Source organism: Gossypium hirsutum, unplaced genomic scaffold (assembly GCF_007990345.1).
Source record: "Gossypium hirsutum isolate 1008001.06 unplaced genomic scaffold, Gossypium_hirsutum_v2.1 scaffold_718, whole genome shotgun sequence".
NCBI classification, from domain to species: Eukaryota; Viridiplantae; Streptophyta; class Magnoliopsida; order Malvales; family Malvaceae; genus Gossypium; species Gossypium hirsutum.
In genome coordinates, this window is record NW_024403222.1 from 1 (window position 1) to 20,000 (window position 20,000).

Below are 20,000 nucleotides of genomic sequence, written 5' to 3' on the forward strand. Positions count from 1 at the left end.
TCACCTAATAAAAGATATTCATAACAATATAATCTTTTTTATTGTGATGTTCATGTAAACTTTTATAGCCAAGGTAGGTAAAATTACTGTAGAGGTTTTTTTTTATTAGGGGTCAAATTTCATTTTGTCTCTTTACTTAAAGGGATGGCAAACTACTCCTTGTACATTAGATTAACAAGAAAATTGATCATTTCTGTTAAAATTTTCATTCATTTATATTGTTAAAAACTAGTGTGATTGACAAAAATAATTAGACAGTGACATGTGACGTGCCACGTGTACCTCATGCTAACGTACACGGATCAATTTTTAACAACAGAATTGGATCAAATGTTTAATAGAATGACCAATTTACTCTTTGATCCAATGTAAAAGGACTAATTTATTTTCTTTTTTAGTAAAAAAATAATATATAATCTAACTCCAAATATAAAGACTTCAATAATAATTTTACAGTGACTGTACTATATTACATATTAGAAGCGATAACAAATACCTCATCAATTGAGACATGCAAAATAATTATACATATATTTTTCTTCAAATTTAGTGACAAACTATGAAATTAAAGTTTTGTTATAGTTATACCAATTTTTAGTTTCAACTATCTGTTTACAATTTGAGGAGGTCAGAATAAAAATAATAAATTTGAAAAATAAAATTGGACAAAAAAATTAAATTTGTTTAAAATATAGGTCAAGGCTTGAACTCAAACACTCAAGACTCGAGTTCAATCCAACTCAAATGTTTTCTAAATTTATAATATATTATATTTTGTTACTTTATATTTATTATATAATTATACAGCATAAATTTTAAATCTACATAATAGTGAAATTTTAATAAATAAAAAATATGTGTATAATTATTAAATATTAAAGGGATAATGTCATGGATACATGAACTATTAATATGTGCTTTATTATGATATATGTACTTTCATAAAATGTCTAATGTGGTACCTAATGTTAACACCATTAGTGAGTTGTTTAACTAGCCAATGAAAATTGGACACGCAGAATTTCCCCCTAAATCATCAAATTCAATTTAAATTAAAGAAAACAAATAATTAACATATGGTTAAAAAAAGTAAATATTAAACTTAATAATCAAAAAAACCATTCTCCGTTTAAATAAATGGTCATCTTCTCCAAAAAAAAAATTTATTTAAAATGATATTTTTTTATCCATGAAAGTACATGCATTTCCATGTAAGTTTAATATTTACTTCTTCCTTTATTAACCATATGATTAGTTTTTTTTTATGTTTTTACTTTACTTTAATTTATTTTATTTAGATTTCCGCATAATGTTATATTATTCATGTGGTCTTAATGATTTGGAAAAAATTCTACATGTCAAACTTTCATTAGTTGATTTAGCAATTTTTGTACCAAAACACATATTAATGGTTCAAGTACCATAATAAAAACACATATTGATAGTTTAGGTACCACATTGAACATTTCAAAATACAAGTATCAAATGTGACATTATCTTAATATTAAATTAAAATTTATATAAATATCTTTAGAAATAAAAATAAGGGTGGGTCTAAAATGTGTTTGGGCGAATCATTTATAAATATAGACATTCGAAAAAATTTTAGACTCGTATTTTGAGTTGCGTCAAATTTAGGCAAGTATAAAATGTGTTACTATCATACTTAAGCCTAACCCAAACTCAACCCATAAATACCTCTATTTATAGTTATTATTTATTCAATTATTGTTAAATTTTATTATTCAAAATAATCAAATATTCAAGTTTTTTTTAAGTATTAACCATTTTCAAAATTTTTGAAAAGAGTAATTAGACTCTTTAAAAATATTGTAATTTCTAATTAAGCGTTTTAAAATTTTTTAAAATTCAAGTATGCATCCAAAATTTAATGGCATCAAATATCCTTAATTTTTTGTTTAAATTATAAGTTGGTCCACGAACTTTAAAACATTTTAATTGAGGTGTTCAAAATATTAGTCAATCAAATCTTTTTATTAATGGAGACATTAAATGTTATCTCAAGTATCATTGTAAACTCATGTGTATAATATATATATACATGTACTTAGATTCAGAGATGAAGTTAGGAGGACTAGCAGGGCTTCGACCCCCCTAAATTGAAAATTTATTATTTAGGCCCTTTAATTTTTTAAATTTTAAATTAATAAAGGTAAAATTCTACTTTGGCTCTCCTAAAATTATAAAAATTAGATTTAATCATTTAAAAATTGTAAAGATATAGATTATAAAAAATTAAAATTTCATTCGGCCCCCTAAAAAATTGTTCTGGCTTTGCCTCTGCTTAGATTCTGTGTTAAAGGGAAAAAAAAAACTTTTAAAATTTTATTAACACTGTTTTTTTTTGTAATGTGTTTTATCCAAATTATATATGCAATAGATACATATATGATTACAATTTGATCTACATGTTTTAAATATACTCTGCATTAAATTTGAAGTGGCATTTAACGACTAAATTGACAGTTAATCTAACGAAAGGACTTGATTGATACAATATTGATACTTGAAGGACTTAATTAGAATATTTAAAATTTAGAGAGGATCCAGAATTTTCATTTTAATGAGACAAAATTGAGGACATCACCTAAAAAGGGTATATTGCATGGTTTGATACTTTTCTTTGCAGGTTCCATACATAGAATAAAAAAAAGGCATGCCGCCTTCATATATACTTTTCTTTAACATCCTCAGTTTTCTTGTTGCAGCTTGTTCCCTCTTTTTACTGCCTTTCCCTTCTCTTCTTAATGATTCCATTTATATAAACAAATAAGGAAGAAAGGAATTTCAGTCTCAATATATCCATTTCACGTTTGGGCACAAACAACAAAGCTCTGAGGTTGTCGTCTTTGTCTTGTTTGTTTGTTTGTTTGTTTGTTTGTTTCTGCCCTACAAGACATGCTATGCCATTGCCTTCAATAAGGGACACATTGTAACACAAATGGCGGAATCGAATTGGATTATCGAAGTTAATCGAAAACTCGAGAACATGGTGGATACTAAGGCAGAGAAGGAGCATTGGATGAAGCAATCAATCTACAGAGTGCCTGCTGCCATTGCTGAGCTTAACAAGGAAGCTTACATGCCTCAAGTTGTGTCCTTCGGTCCTTACCACCATGGCGAAGACCGTGTAAAGCCCATGGAGGATCATAAGAAACGAGCACTCCTTCATTTCCTTAAAAGATCCAACAAGCCTTTGGATTTGTTTGTGGAGTCTTTGAATAAGGACTTGCAGAAATTGAAGGAATGCTATGATTTGCTTGATCCTATATGGCAAGATGACGACAAGTTTTTGCAGCTGATGATTGTGGATGGGTGTTTCATGCTGGAGATTCTACGCTCTGCTACTCATACAATGGATGATTATGCTCCAAATGACCCAATCTTCAGCAACCATGGGAAGATACATGTTATGCCATTCATTAAACGAGATATGTTGATGCTTGAGAATCAATTGCCAATTCCTGTTCTCTACAGCTTGGTTGCTGTAGATAGCAATGGAACTAAGGTTTACAATTTAGTAACTTTCTATTGAATATGTGTGTGTGCGTGTGTGTGTGTGTGTGTATAACAGGTTTTACAATGTTGCAGGATGAAGAGTTCGTGAATAAACTTATACTCAAGTTCAGTTCCCCACATACGCCCATCTTGAACATGGGCCTTGTTTGCACGTCTTGGATGTGTATAGGAAGAGTCTGATTCAAGACATACGGCCAGCACGTAAACGGAGAAAACGACTCCTTAAATATCGAAGCTCTTCGCACCAGGATGGTGACGACATCATTCGATCTGCAATGGAGCTTCAGGAAGCCGGAATCCGGTTCAAAAAAAGCAAGACCATGAGCTTCAAGGACATCTCGTTCCGCGGTGGTGTACTTAAGCTTCCAGTTATCATCGTAGACGATGCGACAGAGTCAATGTTTTTAAACCTAATAGCATTCGAACGTTTCCATGTCGGGGCAGGCAATGAGGTGACATCCTACATCTTTTCATGGATAACATAATTGATAATGAGAGGGATGTGGCACTTTTGCATTCCACCGGGATCATTCAGAATGCACTTGGAAGTGATAAAGCAGTGGCTAACCTGTTCAACTCGCTGTCGAAAGATATAACGTTGGATCCAGAGAGCAGCCTGGATGAGGTGCAGAAGAAGGTGAACAAGTACTGCAAGAAAGCTTGGAATGAATGGCGAGCTAACCTCATCCATACCTATTTAGAAACCCATGGGCTATGCTTTCTTTGATTGGTGCCATTTTCTTTTTGCCCTCACTATAGTACAAACTGTGTACACTATATATCCTTACTACCACGACTCTTCTCCTCACCCCCTCCTCCACTTGCTCCGCCACCTAAGGCTCCTCCACCAATTGCTCAGCCTCCTACAGCTCCACCAATGGCCTCTCCGAAACATAGGGTTCCTTCACAATCCAATCGAACTCACCATTGATATATGATATGGTAAAATATAATTCCCTTCCAGCTAATAAGATATGCTGTTTCTGGCCACCCCCATCATGCGCAGGTTGGATTCATTGCAGATTTTTACAAGAATTTTGTTTTTTGAATTAATTTGATTCTTAATATTGATGATATCATAATATGTGTATACAAATAAGAAATAAGTGGATTTTGCTCTTTTACTGCATGATTCAACACTATTATAAGAAGTGGTTATACATGCACTATTATTACCAAAGGGGATTTCACTTCTCTTCAATCCTTAATATACCCTGTGAATAATTCAATGTTATGATATATTTATATGTCAGAAATTTGTAAAATGTAAAGGGCTTTAACAGCAGAGTTAAAAGAATGACAGGAACAATGTTGTCATTTGCAAAACTGAGTAGAGATATTAGGCTTTTTGTCTGTGGGCTTGGTCATTAAAAGAGGAATGGATCAAAAAAAGGCTCCATCCCAGTTCCTCTTCTTCCCTCCTATATAATTCCATTAACCAACCATCCTATCCCTGCCCCTCAACCCAATGTTATTTTCATACTAACAACTACTTAATAAGGCACCGCAGTTTAGCTATGTGTATCCAACTCAGAATATATATTAATCTTCTTTCCACTTGTTCACATACTTGAGGAATGCATTAGCAGGATTTCCCTAGGCGGTGCCCGTACACGAGTTGATCTCCGCAGCACAGCCTCTTCCAAGGCAATCTTCTGAGCCAAATCCTTTGATCTTTTTTGGAGTTCCAAGCTGCAATGTCAAAACTCAGAACCTCCATTAGATTGGGGATGAAACTAAGTCCATTTGTTCTACAAGGAAAACTAGTTGACACACTCACCTGATCCTAGGATAGAATTTTTCCAGCTGTTGTTGAAGAGCTCTCTCTCTCTCACCCTTTGGATTAAGTGAGCTCATAAGTGCATCAACCTGTCCATCAAGTTTTGTTATAACTTTAACTGAAGAACCCTAAGAAAAGAATCATTTAAATATGTAACCTACCTCTTCCTTGGCACAATAATAGCCCCACTGCTTGAATCAGAACTCTCAACAAATATCCTCCCATCTCGCCTAAACCACCAATACCTGTTATAGTCTCTGTCTTTACCTAAGGGATTGGTGCGGATGCTTCGTTTCTCCATCTCACGTTTAAAATATTCCTTCTGTTATATAAATAATGTTAATGAAACAACAATAAAGCAAAATATACATGAAAATCACATCAATTGAAGAGCAAGGATATGGGATTGAACCCTCTGTTCCCTCTTTTCTTTACTCTTCTTCTCCTGATCTTCCTTTTTTTCACCAGTTAGCTGTTTCTGTTCTTCCTTCTCATTTGAGTTTGTTATATTTCAGCTTCAACTTTTGGATCCAATTTTTGCTTCTCTCCTTTCTTGGATTGCCCGTTTAATTGCTTCCTGCTACGGTTACAAAAGAGATACTCTTCTTCAAACAACATAACTAAGGTGCATCCCTAGCTCAAAATAATACTTGATCAAAAATGGAAAAGAAGGATTAATCTAAGATCCATTTGATTGATGATTTTACCATTTTCTTCGCACTTACTTTAATAAATAGAAAACAAATGGAAAGTAACAAATGCATCAAGTAAGCAGATCCTTGGTAATAATCTCAATGTTTAAAAAATAAACACACGTACCTATTAACAAATGCATTGCTTTGTCTAGATGAAATAACCTCCTCCATCATATCACCATTCTCTTCTCCATTTTCTGCCATATGTGGATTGCTTCCTGTGCTCTCCATACTATTTCCTTTACTACTAATCCATTAGACTCACCTTTCAACTGTTCTTTTTTCTCGTTTCTTTCTAGCATATTCCAAAGCTTCCCCTCTTACTGTGGCTCCAAGTGCCGTCGCTGCTCAATTAGATCATCTAACTTGCCCCTGATAAGATCGGTTTCAAGGGCATGACAAACCAATTCGCGCAAAATCCCTAACTTAGCATTAGCATCCAGAAGGCCATAGTGCCCCTCTTTATAGTGGTCATACAAGAGCATAATTCAGTAACATTGATCATTTCCAAGAAATCACAGACATACTCGGTCCAAGTGATGAGTGAAATCTGAAACAAAAACAGTCAAAAGACAAAGCATGAGCAAGGGAGGCCCACATGGGAGGAAAATAAAGAGATTCTCAAGCAAGAAAGGAAAAACATTTATCTACACATCTACGCGAATTTCAACAAGATTCTGACCTTCGACTTTCGTTTTTGTTCTGTAAAGCCAATGAATATTCACCATCATCTTTTATGAGTATACGAAGTAGAGCTGAATGTGTTTCCACAATGAGAACCAAATTACTATCCTTGTGACAGATGGCATTTCAAAATCTTCAAGAGAGAATGGCCATAAATTGAGCACCCTGCTAAATGAAGAGCAAAAATCCCAAACCATCAAAAGATCCCAATACAATCCATTGGAACGTTGAAATCCCTTGAAGGAGAGGGGCGATCAGTAAACAGTGGATCATCAGGACCAGGCTTCACCAGCAGGTCATCAATTGGATATTTGACAGGTTCGTCCTCAGGCTGATTATTTCTGTAAATTAACATTAGAAGCAAGAAACAAATAAGTGAACAAATAAACACAGTGCCATTGAATTGCATACTGAAAAAAGGTGTAACTTTGCTCGTGCATAACCCAACACCCACCCCAAGAGAAGAAAAGCACTCACAAGAAATAAAACAAGAGGAAAGAAATGTAAAAACTGAAAACTGTCAGGCCATAAGCTCCACAACTTAATACAAGAAACTAAGAAAGAAAAATGATGTTCAACTTGCAACAAGATTAACTATACCTTCCTTACTAGCATCAGGCTTCCCAGTTTCTCCTTTATTCCTTTTGAATTTCCCAGATTCTCCGTTTGCTTCCTGGACATGAGAATTTATGAGCCAAAATAATATCATAAAATAAATATCTTAAAACGAATACCATAAACATGCATAATTACCCACATTGTTTCTATTCTCATTTTTTTTCTTCGTTTGTTAACCAGCTGTCCACCTTGAAGGAAGAATTTGCTACGCAACTCCTCTGGAAGATCCGTTGAAATACCATGTTTCTGCGCCAGTTTTTCATGAAGCACCAAGGAATACTTCGGCATGTGGACTCCCGAATAAAAGACTTCAAAATTTTTCTGTTGAAGGGTGTTTTCTTCCACACCAGATCTTCTCCATGTAATATTGCATTTCTGTTATCTTCTTATTTTCTCCAAGCAATGCCACCTCATATTGCGTTTTGCCAACACCATTCTCCACAATTTTAACACTCTGCATGGGTAAAGACCATCATCCTTCTTTCCATACAATTCAGCACCCACAAACAGATCTTTCTGCAATTTTTTAGTCACTAGATCAGCAAGATCTCTCAATGATAGCATACCTGTGAGAAACACAGGTTATTTGACAGAGTTGCACAAAAGCAGTGAAAAGATTAAACAGGAATTGAAAATTCTGAAACTAAAAATAACAAAAGCACAAGTTCAGAAAGCTGAGTTTTTTAAAGGCAAATGCATAAAGCTCTTTTTCTTTTTTCCCTTTTAAACAGCAGTTGAATTTTTTTAGTTTTCCCTAAAAATCTAAAGTTAAGATCCCCAGATCATTCATGACGTCGTTTCTAGATACTCTAAGCACGACAAACCTTTGCCACACAAAAATAGTGGCACATACAAAATATCATGCAACGATCGACTTAACTCAGCCTAGAAAAGATATCTGTAGATCATGTGCAAGGGAATATGTCCCTAAATATAAGAACTTCAATAGTCACAATAATCAGAAATGAACCAAGAACAATCCAATCGCATATATTTATTGCAGCATTTTCTCATTGGTCAGATTCTTGTAGAAGGAAAAAAGATTTTGATTATAGTATATCTCACCAACTAGTTCTTCTAACCCCTAATAACCAAAATGCGAGAATTAGAGCAATCAAATATATCTTACATCTTAACAGTGTTAGTACACCTACACTTTATAAATTTATATGCACTAGTTAAAATCAGCACTGTGCACATCTACCTCAACTGAAATTATAACAGCTCAGACAAGTTTGTAGCATTTATGAGTGACACAATTTTAGCAACATAATCATCGTCGACCATTATAAAATCTTTTACTTCTATTCTTCCGTGTTCTACCTTCTACACCATATGTACAACCCAAGTATACTTCCATTTGATAAATAAAAAAACTGTCAAATCACAACATTCTAAAATCAAACGCTTCAATTCCGAAAAAGAAGATTTTATAATTAAAGTGTTCTAAAATGTAAGCACTTAAATCCTCAAAAGTTTAAAGCACTAACAACCCTAGATATTATGAACTAAAGGATAGTGAAAAATAGTCATGTAATCAACCCCAAGCACTTTGGTATTATGAAGTTATATGATACATTTGGTTGTAAATAGCATTAGACTCTGAGGATTGTATCTCTCTCTTCTTTCTCTCACTTTCTTTTATTATTTTCCAATTAATAATTTTTATCGATCTTGATAATTGAAATACTATTTTAAAAATCTCAAACCTTTATATTTCAAACCTTAACCCCAAATACAAACGAATAAAAGAATTAACTTTTTTAAAACACAAAATTTTGGTAGAACAAATAATATTAATCTCGCAAAATCAGAACACTGAAATTGCTCCTAAAAGCTTACAACATCAAACTGATATATCTTTTATTTAGACAACTAAAACAAACAGCATAACTGTGATACACAGATATTTCAAGTAAAAGCAACAATCATCGATCGCTACTTTCTAATAGCTCAAACTTAAGAATCTTAAACCATCCCAAAGCTCATACTTTTAAGAAAGCCAAGGTTTGAAACAACTAGGCTATTAAACGAGAAAGGTTCTAAAAGGTACAATTATCAAAATTCCCCAGACCTTACCTTTATTACAATGAAATGCACCACTAAAGACTTCCCTATACAATATCTACAAACAAATCTATTGAAGCTGCTTTTCAGTAAAGGATACAACTGTTGTTACCAGATTGCAAGTGGGTTGCTGTTATGAAAGGATATTAAACCCATTTCCACCAGCACAGTAAGGGACTCAGGACTTCAATCAGCTATGTGCTACGACTACAATCCAATAAGGTTTAAACCATAAGAAAGATAAGTGGTTCAAGATTTAGATCTGACTCAAGAGTATCTCTTATGTCAAGTAAATCAAATATTTCTGACTATAACTTATCCATTAAATCAGTAACCGCAAAATACAAGCCAAAAATGAAGGTAGAGGCAAGCGAATAAGAATAACTACTAAAGCTTTAGTCAGCAAAGTGGTTGATTGGTTCTTACTAAATTGTATAATACGCAATGCAGGTGCCACAAGATCATTGGGTAGCTGTTGAACCTTTTGAATTGCATGTTTTTCCGTCACCATGGCTTCTTCATAAGTCAAGTTAGATTTTCCAGTAGATTTGCACATCCAAACTCTCTGACGATATAAATTTATCCGGTTCAGATACTCTCTGATCTATGTTAAGGAAAACAAACATGCAATGACACCTCTTTTCAAAGATGGCTAGCTCGAGAAAAGCAAAGATTAGAAAAAGAAAATGAAGCATTTGCTTCTGGTCATTAGGAAAGAGAAGGCCTCCATCTGACAGAGTACAACATAACTGGAGTGGTGAGTGGTTAGAGAACTTAATAAAATTCATCAACGCAAACTCAAGAAAGCATGATATAACTTTTCCTTCTCATCTGGGTAAAAATTTGCATTTCCTTAAACTGCAATAAGCTTTGCAAGAACTAGACAGAGGATAACATAAAACCCCATGAAAAAAAATAATGATTATAATTATTGGAGTACTTCAACTTAGGATACTGATAATCTCGAAAAATCTCTTGGTGAATCGAACTTGGTATACAAGCTCAGAGGGCTCCAAATCTCTGGTGGCTTTGCTAAATCAAAAGGCTTCCTCTTGAGAGAGGCATTTTCCAAATGCTTCCTTTGACAAATGCACCAAGACCACAGAATAAGAATAATTCTGTGTCTGCCACCAAAGTCAACTAAACAAGCAGAAGACAGCAAAAATAACAGTCAACAAGCTTTTATTTTTCTCCATGATAAAAGCACCTAGCCTCGGATACAACACATTACAAACCAAAGATACATAATTTGAAATTGCAGTAATGCAAATCTTATTGGATGGAAATAATTAAATCAAAAGGCTTAACTGATTTTTGCACTCAATCAAAATGTACAAGACAAAATACTAAAAGAAAAAAGTTGTGATCGGATTTTCTACAACAACTAACAAGTGAAATTATGTAGAATAGTATTTTATTTTCTACAATAAGAAATCTTATTGGATGGAATAGCAAGCGCAATGTAGTGTGGCGATGACCCAGTAATGTACAATAGTATGCTCCATTTTTTTAATTATAAAAAAAAACCCAAACATGTTGAATACTTGAATTCCAGTTTCCTTCATATCTTCCTTCAAAATCAGAACCCAGAAAGACCCATTCAAGAAAACAACAATACCGCTCACAAGTCAAAGCCAGAAACCCTAAAATGTTCATTTCGATTTTTAAAAATAAAATAATCAAAAGTATTCAACCGACCAGAACAGGAATAAAGCAATTACTTACCAAGCAATGTCACTGATAGAATATAAACCTAAAATCTAGAAAACCCAAATCAAATAAAAAAAAACATATAAATGAACCAAAAAACAATGAAATTGGCCATAGTAGACAAAAACTCAGCTTCCCGCCACAGCATAAATAAATAAATAGTAGAAATGGAAAAGACAATACTTTGCATGCAAAAAATCAATTGAAAATGCCAAAGAGGAATCAAAGAAATAGAAATCTTACAAGGAATGTATTAAGCAGTGCGGTCGCAGTTTTTCTTTTTTATTAAAGCTTGGTTTTTTGGTTAGTTTTAATTTTATTCGAAAGGAAAGAGAAAGTTCTCACGTTTTCTTTCTCTCTCTTGCACACTCCTCTCTCCTTGGAAGGCCGATGCTCCTCTTGGAAAATACATATATTTATTTAGACAGATGCCATATTATTAAATTTGCATTTAGTCCCTTAAAATCATATAATTACATATACCCACAATATGGGCAAAAAACCTAAATTTATATATTTATTAAGTGTGCTTGTGTCAGGGGCTCTAACTTAATTTGGAAACCGCGTGGTCTTAGGGTGGGTTTGGATGGGGACTGAATGCGATTGGTGCGTTTAGCTTATTTTTTGTCTCACATTGCAATATCGTCAATATTAATTTATCGCCACCTATTTTTACTAATTGCAGATAAAGCACACTATCCAAACTCACTCTTAGTTGATTTTTTTCTTCAAATTCGTCTAAATTAACTAATTCTCAAAAGTGAAACTAAATGGAAGCAAATTAAAAAAGGGATGAGCAATGAAAAAAATCCAAAAGAAAACAATGATAGAATACAATGCAGATTACAAATGAGGGGAAAGCCTCAATACAAATCGAATTACATTAACATTGAGATTAGTGTCTATTATAAGGTGAGTGTCTTAGGGGATTTAAACAATATACATCTTTATCCTTAGTATTTACAATAATTACTTGGTATTCTATTTTACTGGAGTGTTTTATGGGCCACTAATGCTTCAAGTAAATGAGTTTATCCATGTGTTCACAAATCGGATAGTTCAAGTGGGTCAAATAAGTCTCATTTAATCAGTTGACTCTATGGGACACTCATGTGCATTTGTCACGGGCTTTAATTCGCGCCTGTGACACTTAGACCCCATGTAATTGGATGAAAATGTAATTATGGTATTTAATTACAATAAATTGTAATTTTCTAGATATATGATTGACAAAGTGTAGTTAAATTGTAATTTCTATGACGTGTTTGATACAAATTGTAATTATATAGTTACATATTTTATTGAAAAATTATTAATAAACTTTAAAAATCTGAACAATAACAAAATTAATTAAATCATGTATGTAATATATTTGTCTAATAAGTAGTCAACAATACAATTACAAATAAAATAACAAGGAAATAAATATTATATGTAACTTACCTAATTGCTCTACATCCTATTTATTAGATTTTCCCTATAACAATTAACATATACTCGTTAATTTATTGTCCTTGACCAATTTCTTGACTATATTATTAGATCATTCTTGACTAATTTCTCATCATTGAATTATATAATTAAGATTATTAGGATTCTTCTATGTACTTTTAAAATTGATCATCATAACTCCACTTATGAATCAATTATGGGCATTAGTTTATTGTTGCAGTTGAAAATGCTTTGAAAACTCATTTGAAATAAGTGTTTGGAAGTGTTGAGAAAGTGTAATTTATTAATTTAAGCGTTTAGCTTGCTGTAAAAAATAAAATTTTCGATTTGATTAACTTGTGTTATTATTTATTATTACACACATTTATGTTTTAAATTTGTATTTTCACACGTATTCTATGTTTTTTTTTTTTTTTTTTTTTTTTTTTTTTTTTTTTTTTTTTTTTTTTTTTTTTTTTTTTTTTTTTTTTTTTTTTTTTTTTTGATAAATTTTAATACATTTATTAATAGTATAGATGGGTGACATCCTCACTTTATGAAAAACAAATAAGTAGTAATTTTTGGTAATTCAATTTTTCAAAATCATACAATCCAACTATTATCTCCTTTAACAATCATTCAATTTAATTGTTGCTATTCATCCTTGGTATTATCAACCATGTAAATTTATCTATTTTCTTTAAAAATATATTAATATCACAATAATGATATATAAATTTTAAATATTTTTAAAAAGTTAATATAAATTATGTGTAAAATTAATGATAAATAAAATAGTACAAAAATTCAAATATAATGATAAATGATAGTTAAATAATTTAATATAATAATACATCTAATATAAATTCATCTAAATATTTAAATAATTAATATAAATAAGATATTTTGATAATTTCACTTTAATACACAAAAAGCTAAAACCCCAAAACACTTAAACCCTAACTCTTGCGATTGGAGGAGGAAACACTTTTCCACCATAATTTTTGAAGCATTCTTCGTTACTGTTGTAGTTGAAAAATACTTTCCCAACCTCAAACGCAATGAAATGCGGGTCTTAAAATTTGTAGGGTCTATTTGTAGTACATGAGCTTTATCTTCACAATTCTATACGCTAAATTAATAATGCTAGTTATAGATAAACAATACCTCATATAATCATACAACAAACTAATGTTTATACAACTCAAATATCATGTAGGTGCTATACAAACAAATCTCGACTGGCTTGTAGGGCTCCCCAACATTTTGTCACTTTCAACATTAACAGCTTCACATAAACCATAAACTATTCACTTTAAACAACAATTTTACCTAATGATTGTTTTCCTCTTAAGAATGAGGTGGGAAGGTTTAAAACCCCCCTAACCCTTGAACCTCTCATATGTACGAAATGAATGGCAAATTCAAGTCTGCTACATTTAATTAAAAGAAGTTCCCAAATATAGCCAAGAATCCTACCTAAATGAAGCAAATGATTTTCAAATGGTAGAGCACGTCAAAATAAATAGCTCAGAGGATTTAACCTATTAATCTATGGTCCATACAAATCTATGAATGTCAAGAAACTAGAGCTTTTGAAACAAGAGTAGCAGCATGTCATAAACTGAAGCAAAATTATCAAGGTGTCATTACAACATTTCTAATTTCAGCATGTAATCTTGATTCTTGAGTTAGTATACTCTCTAGCAAAGTTTTGAAGCAGTTCGAGTGAGAGTTGCCAAAAGTATTGAGTACCTTATTTTTTGTTAAAAAAGGATGGGATGCTCTAATACTCGAGTGGGAATTGCCAAAAGTATTGGTTGTACATGAATTACAATGCACAAAGAAGTATGGCTAGAAACAGATTCAGACCCTATACCACTAAGAACTTTAATACAATAAATGCAGTAAAACAGAAAATATTTAAAGTAGAAGTACTGTGTGAAAAGCTCACAATGACATACCTCCATTCCGATCTAATGTCTCATCTCATCTACTCATGTTCATATTACAAACTAAATGGACATATGAACTTGCAAAAGTAAAAAATGCCAATCAAACCTACTTAGAAACTGAAAAACTGATATGAGGCGAAGAAAACAATGTTATGGGATTATAAGTTTCTTGCCAGCATAGATGGTATCCCCTGTAAGGCCGTTGGCCTCTTTGATGGCATCTATTGACACCTGAAACCAGATTATCAAGTCAGAATTTCATCTCGGATTCTATTGGCGAGGCTGGAACTACAAATTTTGTATCAAAGTTCAAAATATCAACTAAAACTATCTTTTGTTTCATTGTAAACTTTTTCTAGATTCAAAGTTTAGCCCTTTAAAGCTAATTTTTTGTTGTTAAAAAGCTAACCGAAGTAAGTTTGATACCAAAATCTTAATCTAATACATTTGGGTTTAGAGCACCAAATGCTAAGCAAAACAGAACATGGCAAATTTGAAGTGGTTGTTCGTCAAGTAAATTCCAAATCATGTGAATACGTATGATCTCATTTGGCACTGTTTGCTGTTGCAGCAACTTAGATATCTTGGATTTGAGCGCGCTTAAGCTAGTGACATCCTCCAATTTAGAGGTTTGGGGGTTATGAATAATTTTAAGAGTTGTATAAAAAAAGAAAGGCAATAATACCCCATATTTTCTGGAGAGACCCCAAAGAGTATCTCCTTTAACAATGTCTATCACTCTTTGCGAGTATTCTGGTGATCTTTGCTCCGTATAACCACCTGCTTCCTACAATAAACGAAGACACCAATTAGAAAGTAAACAAGAATCCTAAAACATGCTTGAATTAAATTCCCCAAATCTAAAAATGTTAATAACAATTGAAATGCGGGTTCTAAAATACCTTGGTGATAATAGGTTCTGAGGCAGGTGGAGGTGGGGAATCTCGAATCGGCTGAGCCGGAGAAGGCTGAATCGACTCAACCACTGGCTGTTGAGGTACTGCAGTTGCATTTCTCTCTTTGTTGAAAGGGTTTAGGGTTTTAAGGATGCTCATAGCGATTCCGGAGAAGACGATGAAGCCAGCGGTTTTAGCCACGGCCGCTTCCTTGCTATTGCCGGAGTGCTTATCGTCGTCGTTGGAGGCGGCGCGTGGGCTCGACATCCAATCGTAATGCAATCTGCGGCGATTTCTTGGAATGAGATAGTAATCGTGTTCGGTGTAAAATGGGAGTGTGACCTATGGCACAAGCCATGCCCCTCTAAATGAGAGGTAAAATACATTTGATTGCCTCTAAATTGGGAGTGTGATCAATGGCACAACCCGCGTGTCTAAGTTTAAAAATAGGGTAAATATGTGATAGATTCTTGTACTCTTCACAAATTCGGAATTTAGTCCATCTATTTTTATTTTTTGGGGATTTATCTCTCTATTTTTCAGATTTTAAAGTTTAGGTCTAATTATTAACACTGTTAAATTTTTTTTCTAATTTGTTAATGTAATATTTTTAAATAAAAGATATTTACTTGATAATAATGTAATTACAATGGAAATTTAATTTTTTTTCTTTGTCTCCCACTTTCGCACTCATTTATACCTAGGAACAATAAAATTAGTAAGTTTTTTCCTCAATTTTAGTTAAAATATTATTAATAATGATAGATGATGGTAGCCAAATGTTTAATTAGAGAATTGATAAGTTATTATTTGAGTTTTGATGGTTGGAATCTTAAGTGAATTTGAGTGAAAAAGAGTTTAAATTCAAATTTTAAATATTTTCTCTAATTCTTAATTATATAGAGCATGATTAATATATTTTTGTGTGATTCGTTTATATGAAATAATGAGCATGTTTGATATAAGTTGTTTTAGTAATATAACGTGATGTCACACATTCGGATTTGACGATCGAGTCAAGTGTGGGGTTTTATATTAAGGGGATATTTTAAAGTTTAAAATCAATTTATAGATGGTATAGTGATAAATTTAGTCTTCAATATTTATATTTTCTGTCAAGTTGACCCTTATTTTTTTTTGGAGCTAAATCTAACCTTTTAACCATCCAAAAAAGAGTCAAATCGTTTTTTAATGAAAATGATGACCAAAATATTTCTCTTACATATCATGTCAATAAATAATTCAAAAATTATTCTATTTGAGAATGTATTTCCACTCTTTGAATTATATAAATAATTTTTTTTAGACCATGACTACTTAATTTCACTATTAAACTCATTTTTATTCTATTTTCGTAATTCCATTTTGAAATATTACAGGATTTATTTAAAGTTTAAATCTATTTAGTTTACTTCTGTTTTTAAGTCAGGTGTATCTCTCAATTCTTTCAATTTAATCCTTAAATTCAGTTTTGATTTTCAAAATTAGATCATTATGAATTATAATTTAGGTTTTAACTTTTAGAAGTTCTTTATTTTTTAACTGAATTGTTTGATGTATAACTATTATTTATTAATATTTTACATTTTTATTTACCTTTTTTTTAATTCACATACAACATATATCATATAAGGCTAATAATGTAATGATTCATTTATATTAAATTATAAATAAGTGTGAAACAAGACTGAAATAAATGGTTTCAACAATTGAAGATGTACCAATCCAACACTAACAATAGAGAGCCAATTCACCTGCTGCTCTTGCTTTAATCTAATCCTTTGAGCTGCACAGAAACTTATACCTGTTTCAAAATATAGTACAAAAGGGTATGAACTATGAAATGAAATTCAGAACAATGCAATCTTCAATCGATTTTCCCCAAAATTTAATATCCCCCCCCCAAAAAAAATAAAAAATAAAAACAAGATTTTCCCCAAAATTGTTACTTTAAAAGTTCCAAAATATCGTTAAATAAATACCCATTGACACTCACCCTCTTTTATCCATGGGATACAAAGATAAGACAAATATGATCTGAAAAAGTGCACAAATCATTAGAACTTACCCTAAATCATCACCAGAAATGACAATCTGTTTCATTCATTCAAATACTTCGCCTTGTTCTTTGAATGAACTCGATGCTTCTCCTTTTTCCCCCCCATGCCTGATACACTTTTCTTGGAAACCTTGCGCTCGGAGGGCAGTTGAACTTGTTTTAACTTCATCTTCACTGATCTCACCATTGAAGACAAGTTATGCTTCTCCTTTGAAGGTAAAATATCGGAGTTCTCATGCTCAGCTTTGTACATTCCAGGATCATCAGCTGAGAGCTGACCATCGGTGAGTATTTTTGTGTCCTCTGCAGCCAATTCTTGCTGTTCACCTTTCTGCAGCTTTTTTGCTATTTGTCGAGCATAAGTTGCACTCCTGCAACAAAGAACAAACAAGCTTTTTAGCCAACCAACAACCCAAATAAAAGACCCAGAAACCCTCGGAATTAAAACTCAATGCAGTGCTAATGATGTTGGTAAATCAACATACCATGAATGACCTAGTTATTTATCTTACATCTCTTCTAAATCACACAAGAACATATATATTTGCTTTTCATGATTAAATTACAAGTTTACTGTTACCTTTTGTACCGCGGGTCAGTGGGATCCAAAGCAAAAAGAGGTGATGTAAAGAGAGCAGAAAATCGAGGATCATCTTCGACAACTGGTATTTTTTCCACATCCAACACTTCTTTTTGCTTTTTCCCCTTAGCCTTTTTAGCTTTTAGATTGTATCCCTTAAGACCAGTATCAGCTCCCTTGTCATCAGTGAGTAATAACTCAAGTTCTGCTCTACTTGCTTCAGCTTCCTTCTCCGCATCTTCATGTTTCTTCCTTTCTTTCTTACTCTTTTTTAGAGAAGGCTCTTCAACGAAAAAGTCATCAGCTTCTTCTGTAGCTTCTTCTATATCAGTATCGTCAGTCTCATCCTCTGATGAATATTTAGATTTATTTTTCTTGGACTTCTTTTTCTCCCGTCTTTTCCGGAGATAGGCCTCCCAAACTGTTTCTGCTTGCTTATCTTTCTTCTCCAGAATACGCTTACTTATATCCTCCAGGCCAGTATTGAAAGTCACTTCCATATCCTGGCCACCCTCCTCACCATCTCCATCAGAACCATCACCAGACTGGAGTAAGGCACGGTATAAATCTCTTTTCTTATTTTTCTTATCAGGTTGATCCTTAGTGGTGTCTTCATTCTCATCATCATCATCGTCATTTTCACTCTCATCAGAAGCCAGAAACTCCCTTAACTCCAAGTCAGCCAGCTGCATGAAAACATAAGCAGTATTAAGTTAAACAAATGTCGAGGAATTCCAAAAAGAATGGAGTGCAAAAAGCATAGATGATATTTTCTTCTTGCCACAACTGTTTCACTGGTTTCAACATCCTGAGTATTAGTTGTTGTCAGAAGTGTAATTTTGCCATAGCACATAAAAAGAATGAAATCCAAGAAGAGCATAAAGACTTTAAATCAAATTTAAACAAAATCATAAGCCATTGACCACCAAATTAACTGCTAAAATTTAAAAAACTGAAAGAAAAGAACAGCCAATCACTTGGTCAACAAAACGAAGAAGCATTTTGAAATCTCATATTTGGAGAGAATCCTGAAAGCACCTTCCAGAAGGACCTCCAAAGCCAAATAAAAAAAGAACTGAGTGTATTCATTTTGCTAAAATTTCATCCCAACTCATATTTAAAGCACCTCCTACAAGATAACTCCAAAACAAACCAAATAAAAGAACAATATAAAGGACTTCACAAGAAATGCTTAATTGGATTTCTACCACTAAGTCAGTAGAAAGGAATACCAAACAAAAAGAAAAAAGGGGAAATATACGTCTTAGAATGAATTTCACAGACAACAGATGAACCATTAAAAGTAGCTTTGGTTACAAACTATGCACACTAACCTGTTCATCATTGAGTTTTCGTTTCAAAATCTTCCCTCGTTGTGGTTCATCTTCATCCCATGAAAGATTAATTTTACTTTGCTGCAGTGCTTGGGTTTGGAAATTTAAACCCTCATAATTTGCAGGTGCCTGAGCAAAAGAAGATATTTACATTATGTGGTAACTCGTAGTTTTAGTTAGTGCAATGGCTACAAAATTAGTCAACATTTAATAATAATGGCAGCAATAGCAACATGGAACTAATTTCTAGTTGCCTTCAATTTGTTTAGATCTCAATAAAATCATGCAAAAACCTTAAACCCATAAGGAGGATGAATGTAATGGTCAAAGTGACATACCTCAACTGCTACATCACGGGGTTCATGTTTAAATTCCATAGAATCAGGAATGAATCTCAAATCAAGCACATTTGATGACCTTTCAAACTCAGCTCCATCACAACTTTTGTACAAGTAATCTGCTGTTGCACTAGAATTACATTCTACCACTGCATAGTAGTATCTGGAAGGACAATAAGTAATGAATATTAAACAAAAGGAATTGTAACACATCAGTTTGAAACATATAAATATCCATTTGAAGAGATAGTCACAATAAGAACAAACACCTAAATAGAAACTAAGCTTAAGAAAATATTGTCCAGATTGGACA

General features: G+C 32.7%; 2 protein-coding genes and 2 pseudogenes across 3 annotated transcripts; 1 reads left to right on the plus strand and 3 right to left on the minus strand.

Annotated features, from left to right (window-relative positions):
- Nucleotides 1-2,693: 2,693 nt before the first annotated feature.
- Nucleotides 2,694-4,478, plus strand: LOC121227013 (UPF0481 protein At3g47200-like; annotated as a pseudogene).
- Nucleotides 4,479-4,761: 283 nt separating this feature from the next.
- LOC121203464 (DDT domain-containing protein DDB_G0282237-like) lies at nt 4,762-11,040 on the minus strand (annotated as a pseudogene).
- A 3,427-nt stretch (nt 11,041-14,467) lies between these two features.
- Nucleotides 14,468-15,786, minus strand: LOC121227014 (probable endopeptidase p60). Its single transcript, XM_041110521.1, has 3 exons — nt 15,383-15,786; nt 15,166-15,267; nt 14,468-14,711 (listed from the first exon to the last, which is right to left on the minus strand). The coding sequence occupies exons 1-3, from the start codon at nt 15,641-15,643 to the stop codon at nt 14,631-14,633; spliced, it is 444 nt and encodes a 147-aa protein (XP_040966455.1). The 5' UTR covers nt 15,644-15,786; the 3' UTR covers nt 14,468-14,630.
- Nucleotides 15,787-17,005: 1,219 nt separating this feature from the next.
- LOC121203630 (pre-rRNA-processing protein ESF1) lies at nt 17,006-19,850 on the minus strand (the record flags this gene model as incomplete). 2 transcript variants are annotated; one of them, XM_041110520.1, is given in 5 exon segments in its annotated part: nt 17,006-17,162; nt 17,445-17,806; nt 18,016-18,701; nt 19,350-19,478; nt 19,688-19,850. In XM_041110520.1, coding segments are annotated over 4 exon segments (1,309 nt in total), but the record flags the coding sequence as incomplete, so codon positions are not given.
- Between the last annotated feature and the right edge of the window lie 150 nt (nt 19,851-20,000).

Excerpts from the sequence above, each read along its gene's own strand:
- LOC121227014 (XM_041110521.1), bottom strand. The coding sequence starts at position 15,643 with ATGTCGAGCCCACGCGCCGCCTCCAACGACGACGATAAGCACTCCGGC. Across the intron at positions 15,268-15,382 it reads CAGAACCTATTATCACCAAG|GAAGCAGGTGGTTATACGGA; the intron begins GTATTTTAGAAC and ends CGTTTATTGTAG. Across the intron at positions 14,712-15,165 it reads GTCTCTCCAGAAAATATGGG|GTGTCAATAGATGCCATCAA; the intron begins GTATTATTGCCT and ends ATCTGGTTTCAG.